At 40.9% G+C, this 10,994-nt stretch overlaps 1 protein-coding gene across 1 annotated transcript in view; it reads left to right on the top strand.

The window, feature by feature from the left end:
- Positions 1-4,837: 4,837 nt before the first annotated feature.
- The window catches only part of LOC128874481 (plastin-1), a 41,994-nt gene continuing 35,837 nt past the window's right edge, over positions 4,838-10,994 (top strand). The window contains exon 1 of the mRNA XM_054119321.1: positions 4,838-5,195. Coding sequence (XP_053975296.1) covers positions 5,145-5,195 — 51 coding nt within the window. The 5' untranslated portion in view covers positions 4,838-5,144. The remainder of the gene's footprint in view (positions 5,196-10,994) is intronic.

Raw genomic sequence — 10,994 nt, forward strand, 5'->3', positions numbered from 1 at the left:
TGTCAAGTAATTCTGTTCGAAAGATGTAGAATCAAAGATATTACATAAATAGAAGAGTCATAGGAGACTCTGTAAGTGTAGATAGTAAGATGCTAAGAAAGAGAGAACAAGTCGAAAAAGTATCCCTGTTTCTAAGTTTTTGTGCGCATTAGAATTTCGAGACTTGGTAGATGTTATAGGAATCAAGGGATATCAAAGAGATCATTGAAATTACATTTCTCCTCGCTTCCCTCAGGGGCTCTAGCTATGGTTTTTTTAACTGTAGCTACAGTACGGGCTTAGCGATCCCGAAGTACCCGAGCTGGGGGCCGGTGGGTCCCAAAAAATCTCCCTAATAAAATTGCCAGAGAGTCATGAAATGAGTAGCAACGTAAAGCAAGAATTAAATGAATTTAAAGAATGACCAAATGTAAGACGGGTACGTCAGGTGTTATAGTTAAGTTAAACGACCTCGTGTGCTGATAAATAAACCTCACTCACTCAATTCGTATTCTCTCCTACCAAAGTTTCTTAATACAACTGCGCATGTATTAATTAGAGAAGGATAAGCGTGCACTCAATCTTTTTTCTCTTACCAATATTGTTACACTTCCGCGACTGCCTTGCCTACTCTATCTATCTACTCTATCTAATATACAGGGTGTCCCAAAAATGTTGTAACACTTTGAAAAAGGTGGTTCGGGAAGTGATTTGAAACAACTTTTTCCTTAGCGAAAATATTGTCCGAGGCTTCGTTGAGGAGACATTAACGTAAAACACTGACCAATCAGAGTGCGCGTATACCGTTGGAGCGCCCGCAGTAGGCGTGGCTACGCGCTAAGCGGACGCACTCATACGCTACCGCGGCCGCTCCAACAGTATCCACGCGCTCTGATTGGTCAGTGTTTTCCGTTAATATCTCCTCAACGAAGCCTCGGACAACATTTTTGCTAAGGAAAAAGTTGTTTCAAATCACCTCCCGAACCACCTCTTTCAAGGTGTTACAACATTTTTGGGACACCCTGTATAATCTCTTCGCGTAGGACAGGTTTTTTCTTTCAACGTAACGAACGAACGGGGACAGACTTTATAGGCCGGTGGAGGGAAATGTCGGGAGAAATCCCCCCAGAAACGGAGGACTTGTGACAAGTCGATCGTTGCCCATCTCCCGTGATGTAACATTATTTAAAAAGGGGTCGATGCCCGTAGAAGCGTATTCATGTGACCGGTGGGAGAGATAGAATGTCAATAAAGAGCGGCGGAACATGAAAGTTGGGGGAGACGTGAATTTCTCATATATATGACGTACAACGGGAAGTTGGGTGGGCTGGGTGGGAAAGATTTTCGTGATTTTGTGTAGGACAGGGCTTTCAGCGAAAGTAATATTTCAGGCGTTAGAAAAAGAATGGGACGCAGAAGTGATTTTTATCTCGATATCAGGCTTAAAGCAACGGATCTTACATTTGATACGCGAGGATTTATCTTGTGAAGCTTCTCATTTCGATAACAAAAGTAGATTTAACTTTATTGTAATCCAGATGTAGCCCTCTAACGTCGAATCGAAGAGTTACAGATCTGAAGCGTTATTGAAACTGTAGAATTTGCCTTTGATTATCTCTTTTTATTAGGAACATTTCTCGCAAAGACATCTGGTAGAGATGACTGATAATAGAAGTCGCTTTGTATCGTAACAATTCGGTATACCTATAGTACACGATGGAATTGCGTGTATTAGTATAACCCATTCGACCTCCAGCGACGCATTTTAATATCGAATGGAAACAGACGTCGGTACACGCGAATGAGTCAACCAGAATTTATTCTTTCCGATGTATAAGTACCGTGTTGACAAAAAATGATTCACCATCGAATGATTTCGTTGTGTGGTTTCGCGAAGATGAACGCTCTTGACTCACAGGGTGTCGTTCACGTCTTCCTTTCGTGTAAACAGTGGCGTTGTAACCTGTAAGCTTATGGGTAAAAAGTCATCTGTCTAGGGTCTCCAGCAGGGTCGTACCTATGTATTTGTTGCCCTACTCCCAATTTTTCTTTTATTATATTATTATATTACTTATATTATTCTTATACAAAATTAAAAGTGCTTTGTTCCTTCTTCTTGCGCGAGCTTCTCAAATTCCATTTTATATTGGACCCCACTGGAGATATGACACGCCACTGTATGTAAACGAGTCGTTTTCACCTTCGCGATTTGCATACCGTTAATTCTTAATTAACTTATACTTTACAATCGCATTTTGATTCGTCTCCAAGGACAAAGTACACAATCATTGTTGTCATCGCTTCGCGTAGAATTGTTAAACCTTCGGTCGTGGCATTGTTGTTCAATTAGGCGGTCCGTTTCAATATTTAATTGCGTCGAGGCGAGTACACCGTTCTTTATCCGCAGACGATAAAATTAATGGCAGGAATGGTAAACAAGCGTCGCTTTAAAAACAAGCTTTGAAAGTAAAGATGTTCATTGTTGAATGTTTCGCACTCCTTTCGTTATTTTATTCCAAATTGTTGACTTCCGTTCTTGTCGTTAACTGTTATTATCTATTTTAATTACTTTATTATCAGGAAAGACTTCTATTATCAGTGAAAATTTTGTATGCATTCGCAACATTTTTTATTTACCATGTCGAATTTTTAACGAAACATCGTATCTTTGTCAAATATTATTAATCGTCGTCTAGTATAAGTATTGGAGCTAGAGTCACAAGTGCCCAGATGCAACTTCCGGTTTATGGACCTAATCTAACGCAAATTCTATAAATTAAAAATAATGAATGACATTGAAAAAAATCCGAAGTGAAACTGTGTTGTTTTCTACGAATTACCGCGATTGCTAGATTCGAGGTAAACAGGGTTATCCACGCTTAAGGTAACTGGTTTTATTCCGTGGATGATCGTATATATGCATGTATATATGTAATTTCCAGCACACGGAAGTCAGCAATATTTCACTCGGTGTTCAGTAATTTTATGGTGCAAGGCATTCGTATTTTAGTCACGCGCGCAGAAACGGTTTTGCTAGCAATATGGCTCAAATTGAAGGCATTGTTTCTGTTATCAGTTGTGTAGAATATTTGAATTTTTTGTGAGAATGCGAGAAAAATGGTTCTAAGAAAACGAGAAGAGGGACTAATATTTCATGGTAGATATTTTATAGGTTAGTTTTTTTGCTTTGACTTGGACACTTGTTACATGGTGTTCATAATTATTACGATGGGGACACGTACAGTGGCGGCTCTACTGTTTACGAGACTTTTGGCGAAAAATCTTGTGCGAAAGAAGACAGGTTTTCTATTAAGGGCATCGTCCATTGATATATTGTTATATTTTCTAAACCAATATTTTAAAAATAATAACGATATTAATATTTGGAACAAAAAAAATAATATTAAAATATTAGTGCTAAGAGAAATATAACATTCTAGAATAATATTTAGGATAGATAATGATTACATAATAGGATCATTCCAGTTTAAATTTATTTAAATTAAAACAAAATTTCAACACAGTTGCGCGAGATTCTAGTCACCTCCTATATCGTTTCTATGTAGGGTCGTCACTGGAAACCTAGAAGGGCAAGTCGAAGTGTAATTTATGGATCTTGTTCGAAGAACGAGGCACCATGACGTCTTAAATTAGATCAATCGCAAAGAGCCCTCTGTTCAACTGAAAGTAAATCGAACTTGACAACTTCCGCTCTCAGGTTCTCAAACATGTAACTTTCCTAACAGGCGTGGAAGAATAGTTCCAAATAATGGCATTTTTTGTCCCCTCTATTGTATCGTATCCGCCGAAACGAGAAACGTTCAGTGGAATAATAAAAGCAAAGATCAGTTCATAAAGTAATAAAAGCTCGAGTGCTTTTTACGCGCAACACGTTTTATTTGAAAGCGTTTCTTCTGTTCGAAATGTTCGAAATACGTCAGCGAGAGTAAATAAGATAACAAAATTGTCCGTAAGTTAAGACGATAAGCTAGAATCATAATTTCGATTAGCGTCTGAGCATATTCGTTAAACCGCCAGGGTCGGCCTTACCATGTCAGCTCGAACAAGGAAAAAGTACAAATTTCTCGAATAACTAAAGGGAACGAGATTATGAAGTTAAACAATTTTCTAGTTCAACAGGGAAGAAAGTAAATCTTTAAAGAGTTCCGATAATTAAAATTATTTACTTACTTCCCCAAGTTACAATCGAGTTTCAAATTCGTCAATATATTTTCTTCGATGTTACTTTAAATTTAAACGTCAGATGTAATTTACTTTTAGTTTGTAACGTGAGTGAGAACGAGTTGCCTAAATTGGAGTAATATGTATATATGTCATATGTGTATATGTTATACACATATGACAAATACAGGGTGTCCCAAAAGTCGCGTAGGAGCCGGAAATAGGAGGTAGCTGAGACGATTCTGAACAACAATTTCCTTAGCGAAAATGTTGTCCGAGGTTTCGTTAAGGAGATATTAAGCGAAAACCCCGACCAATCAGAGCGCGAGTATGCCAGTTGAGCGTAGGCTACGCGCTAAGCGGCCGCACTCATACGCTACCACAGCCGCTCCAACTGTATACGCGCGCTCTGATTGGTCGGGGTTTTTTGATCATATCTCTTTAACGAAGCCTCGGACAACATTTTCGCTAAGGAAAAAATTGTTCGATATCACCTCCCGAACCACCCCTTTCAACGTGTTACAACATTTTTGGGACACCCTGTATTTGGGCGCTAGTCCTTTGACGCCAGTCCTGTGCACGATCCTGGCTCAAGGTGTTTAGACCATGGTCCCTTCGGGATTCGTCGGGCGTTCCCGTGGCTGTTCGTTCGTGCTGGCGCGCGCTCCGTTCGGTGCGCGGCGCCTCAGTGTTCGTTGCGACTCCGTGCTAGTGGGACGCGTTCCCGCGGTGTCTGGCTACTTCGTGATCGCGTCGTGACCAGAAACGCGTACGCGAGGTGCGAGAACGCCCCAAGTAACCGTTTTCGTAACTATTCCGCGTGTACCCGGTGAAAATTACCGACCCGTGTTTAGACGTTTTCCCGTACGATTGTGTGCAACGCCGTCCACGAGATCAGGAAGGAAGAAGGGGGAGCAAGAAGTGCCGCGGCAGAGACTGGAGAAAGGAAAGACGAAAGGATTATAAGACTATATTCGAGCAACATGGCCACTGCGATCGACGACCGGCAGGAGTTGTTGGAGCAGTTTCAGGCGGTGAGTCCTTTACATCCTCCCACGTTTCTTTATTCTGTCAACGAATCCCACAACGAATCCGTTACAAGACGCTCGTTACTATGGTTTTTCGTTGATGTTGCACGTATCGCTGCATGCACTCCGGCTTCTTATCGATCGCCGGTTTTATCAGCATGCTTTCGTGGAAACCCACCCTCGTGAGGACTACGCCGGGTGTCGCCGCCCTGCAGTCGGTTTACTCGTTTTGTGCCAAGCTTCTGCTGGCGTTTGACACGGGGAGATGGGCGGAATTTTATTCGAATGATGGATAACGCGAGCAACGTAAAAACGTGGCGATTCGGGGCGTTTATTGAATTAGATGGAACTTGATGGTGGAACTTGATGAAATATTAAGCGGAGATGACATTCCAGGCATGTGGTTCATTCTTAGTCGATATTTCGAACAGACTTTTTAGTTTTCTCCGGTAGAAAGGAGTTGTTATTGCAAAATACCATAAGGAAAGATTTTGTTACGAGGAATGTTCCAGAATAGAAACGAAGCACATACTTGGGTTGATATCCTCGCTTAATCTTTCTTCTGTTCCAAAGAATCATTCAAATCATCACATTTCTATTCACCTTTGGTCTTCATTTCTTCCCACTCCTCTCGTTTTTGCTGTTTGAAACCGATACAGCATGCAACGAGTAGCATTTCTTCGCGATTGCGTGTACCGGCAATGAAACGATCGCGTATGATTTATCGATTTCCTTGTCTAGCTTCTGCCGTTCCTACGATGAAATTATGCACGTAGGAATGAGTCGAAGGTCTACGTGAATCATCCCGCACTTTATTTAGAAAAATGCTGTCCGCGCGTAACGTTCGCGAAACGCGTTACCCGCGACGCTGAACAACGTATCGAATTGATCGAGCGTGTAATTACCGCTCGATATATCGAATGTCGTGACCCGGTCGCTTTTCGCTTCTATTCCTCGCTATGTATGTTTACGCACGTGTGGTCACACTGTACGCTGTACGTAACGACCGCGGGCTCGTATTCTTGTTAAACAATTGGAGCAAAACTGGCTAGTTGCATTTGTTATGAACATCGTACGCGGTGCATGCCGCACGGAACAGGTCAAGTTACTAGCATCGAGTTTATGTGCGTTCGACCTTCGAGTAAGTAGGCGCTTACTGTCGTTTCATCGACGTTAAGGGGTTAGTCGCAGTCAGGAAAATGGAAACGGACAGTTTATTGTGTGTGTGTGTTTTTTTTAAAGGTATTATACTATAATACCTTAATAAGGATAATAATTTTTATTAATGAAATGTAAATATACAGGGTGGGTCCGAAGTAACAGAACACTTAAATATCTCCGTTACATTTCGTTGTACAAAAAAACTTCTTAGGACAAAGTTACACTATTTGAAGGGCCACATGTAACGGTGTAAGGGAACAAATTTTCAATGTCTTTTTTTTTTTATAAAATTTCAAGGTCATCGATGCTTTTTTAAACGGAACGATATATTTTCGTTAACGTAATGTCGCAACTGACAAAATAACGAATTCATCCATGTACTACAATATGACCTACAAATGACCTTCAACCTAGAAAAATGGAATAAATAAAATTCAACGTGTAAGATTCATTTGCTTTATTGCTGTTAATATGAAACGTTTCTTAAAACAACAAAATGTTTTTTAGTTCTTTAAAACATGCTTTATAACATACTTAATTGTTACTTATGCAAATTATTATTTAATAACTAAAAAGAAATCACAAAGAAATGTCGTTTTTCCTCTTCCTGACTGCGACCAACCCCTTAACCCTTTGCGGTCGTGCGTCGAGCGTGGCTCGGCCGTGAAGGGTCTCCGCTCGATTCACGTTTCTAGTTTCTAGTTTCTCGTGCATCGTCGAACGAGTTATTCGAGAGCGTTGCTTTCCTAACGGAACCCAATTTTCGGGCTTGATTCCTGCTGATAAACGTCTCGAACATTCTTCGATACCGTTATGACCATAGGGCTCGGAGACTTCTCCAAGTCGTATTGCTGACGTATGCTAATCCGTGGATGATTAAAATATTAGGTGAAACAATGGTACCATTTGGGTTGTTTCAATATCAATATTCAAATGATAATAATAATAATCAAATATCGAATAACAGTAGGTGAACTGGAAAGTAACATCGTTTTTAAATACTCGTTTATCGCTCGACTCATTGATTTTTATCGACCTGGAATTGAAAATTGGCACAACAGATGACAAAAGGCTGTCGATAACGATGGCGATTGCATTACTGATTAAAATACCATGCGATAGTACTTTTCAAGACGAATTCATTAAGCTTTAATGTATTCACCCGATTTTTATTAGTTTCGAAGATAGGACGCTTCAAAGTTTGCTAATTTTCAAGGAAAAAACTCGGTTCGACCCCGGGCGGTCCCATTGATGCAATAAGCACCATGCGGTTCTTGAAATCGATACGGAGGGTCTCGCTGGGAATTATATACATATACTCTAGGCCCAGAATATTGGGATTCTTCCCATTTTACACCGTATCGATTTCAAGAACCGCATGGTGCTTACTGCATCAATGGGACCGCCCGTGATTTTTCCTTGAAAATTAGCAAACTTTGAAGCGTTCTAGCTTGAAAACTAATAAAAATCGGGTAAATACATTAAAGCTTAAGGGAGCGGATTCCCGTGCTTTGTATACGGTGGTACGCGGTCAAACAGCTCCACACCACTGTATACGTACACGGAACTGCAAAGGCTTGCGTATTGTCCTACTTTTGTCTCGACAATGCAAATTTCAGACCTCTCAATAGTCGTTTCCGCTAGATAAATGTTCAAACTTGTGCGCAAGCTCCTATAGATAGTCTACTTTTGCTTTTTGTTGTAATACCCGATGAAGGATAGTGATGTGGAGCTGTGTGAGTGCGTACGAACACATACAAGGCACGGGAGTTCACTCCCTTTGAATTCGTCTTGAAAAGTGTTATTGCGTGGTATAAAAAAAAAAAAAGCAAAAATATGTAGTTCCATTTGAAAAACTTGACCATAATATCTCGTTAAATGATAAAGTCAACAAAAATTCCTTCGCGCTGAAACACGAGCCCTATTTTACCATGCAATTTCCATATTTGAAATTTTTCCATTCGGCCTATAATTTTGGAGTTAAAGCTCCGTATCGCTAAGGCTGGGACACCCTGTATAGCGAGACATGTGACCGTCGCACGTGCTCGTCCACGGAATACCTACGCTCGTTCTAATTACTTTTTACCATTACGGTCGAGCGATTTCTCGGCAAGATATCTCGTTCGATGATCGTGGGACGGTGCACCGTGTTTTACGAAGCCGCGGAGAACTACGGTGACTCGTTGCCAGGTCGTTGTTTCTTGTTCTCCGCGAGTTCACTTTTCACGGTTGATTAACTGAGCGTGCGGTCTCGTTCCGTGGGCGCTTTTTTTTTTTTACCCGTTCGCCTCGCTGTACCCGCTGGGCGCGGATTAATTTGTTTTCGCGGACTCCGGGCACGCGATGCTTTTTAATATCGAAAATACGAAAGCTCGGTTATATTTGTTTTTCTTTTCCTTTTTCCCGTGGCGTATCATATCCCGTTTACCGAACGCTTAATTGCATACAGTTTCGGACGTTCAGTACACACGAGTTGCAGAGCGAACCGATATATTGGATTATCGGACCGCTAATGGACGCTCGTTAACTTCTCTACCGTGCATCGGAAGTTTCAACGTAAATAGACCGATAGTTTTCGAATATCATCGTCCCACGGACGGCCCCTGCGGTAGAATTTAATTACCGCGTTCGCGAATGTGTTGTTTAATTGCTTTTATGAAATTGAATATTATTCTTGCTTTCGTCGAACATGATGGAATAAATACAATTTACACACGTTCGTTGCGAAGTATCGAATTATACGATTTGAATTCCTATTTTTATTCGAACGAGAATTCGAATTTTCCGGTTTCTGATTGTCGCGAGTTTCGAGGGGAACGGCGTTTTAAGCCAGCAGGATACGAATTATAAGGAACGATGCGACGATGGTGCTTAGAAGCGAGATGAGAGAATCCCCTCGAAAACAATGACCTTGCTCAAGTGCAAGGGAGATGGCGAAATTGCTCCCTTCCGCCGGCATTGTCGAGAAAGTCTTCAATTATCTTATTGATCGTGTTACCGGTGCGAAAGCAACCCCTTCCGACGTATCCTGCTGCACTGCTACAAAACTGCACGCGGATACGAAGGATTTATCTTTTCGGAGCACTCGTGCGGTTCTAATAGACTCCCTTCGTTCTGTCCCTCCTCTCAGTTTCACGAGATTTGCTTTTCGGTAGCGAAAGTCGTTAGCGGAAGTAATCGAGGTGCGTTTCGTATTTGCACTCCGAGAAGGGTGCTCGAAAGGGTGCGGTACACGCTAAAGAGTTCCCAAAGCGATTACGGAACACGACGAGCTCGTCGCTCGTTTGTTCAGTTTAATATCTCACGACGAATAACGTGACGACGAACGTGAACATAAACAACGCGTAAACAAAAGAAATATATAAAATTGCAATCTACATAAATTTATTCGCGACGTCTAAAAATGTTAAAAATATTTAGTCGTCACTCTTTATATGCCCCCTTCCTCAATTATTAGTTCACGTTCAAGCTGATAAAATTAAAAGCTCCATCGAGAACACTGATTAGCCGAATTCGACAAAACGTCGACACAATTTAGTCATCGTTAAAAGATTAATCGTGTTTAAACTGATCCAGAGATAACGTTCCAGGTAATTAGAGGATCGCGTGATATTAGGTTGTTCCGAAAGTTTGTTTCGCGAGTTGCACTCAATTATTTGATGTGATCGTGTTTATATAAATAGACAATCTAATTTCATAGATATTCATGTTGTAACAGTAACGGAGCAAAATGAATCGTGCACAATTCAGTAATGTAACATAAACCATAAACTATTGTGCATGTATTACTTATTAACACATTGAATGCCAGACAAATATTTTTGTTAACAGTTTCTGCTAAAATGAAATATTATTTAAACTACTGGAGACTGCATAATCAAACATTAATCGTCATATTTATTTTTGTAACTTCATCAAAATTCATGAATTTTGTTTAATTTCATTTCCTTTGATGGTTGACTTTCAGAATTAATTTTTTTTTAGTTCTTCAGTGAAAAGCACTCTGTCACCCGTATATGGGTGACACGGCGATCAACGTGTTAATAAAGCGAAAGAAACTTTTTGGCAACCTAATATAATGAACAATTCCTACTCCGTTAATTCCTGTAAATGTGACCGTAGAATTTCTTCTTTCGCGTCCACCTTTCGTTTCGTTCTTCGTCGATCGTTTCCCGAACCGAATGTCGAACGGAGTCGTGGCGAAACGAATAAAACGGGACGAAAAAATTCGCACCCGTCGGCGCGTAATAGCTGGAATTCCAGACAGAGATCAGATAACGCTATCCGGAGCAACGATTTCGAATCCACGAAAGCGTCGACTGGCGCGGCTCGCGTCTCTGTTCCGTCGTTCCATCGGCTTTAACCGAGCCACCCGACTTTTTAGCGCATCTAAATCACCCCTCGAGTATGTAAATATGTATATCGCAACGGTGCTTCGCGTCGGTGTGGATTACGATCGCCTCGGTGCACAAGGGGTTGAGAGTCAACCCGTCAGAAACAATGTTGGGAAGAGTGTTCACCCTAAAAGGGACGAGATCCGGCTCTGGAGGATTATTTTATTTTTATTTTTATTTCTTATTCCTTTATATGTACTGCAGTACATTTCTTTATTAAGCAGAGACATTACATTAGGAAGTCAAACGT

Source organism: Hylaeus volcanicus, chromosome 3, assembly GCF_026283585.1.
Source record: "Hylaeus volcanicus isolate JK05 chromosome 3, UHH_iyHylVolc1.0_haploid, whole genome shotgun sequence".
Lineage (NCBI taxonomy): Eukaryota > Metazoa > Arthropoda > Insecta > Hymenoptera > Colletidae > Hylaeus > Hylaeus volcanicus.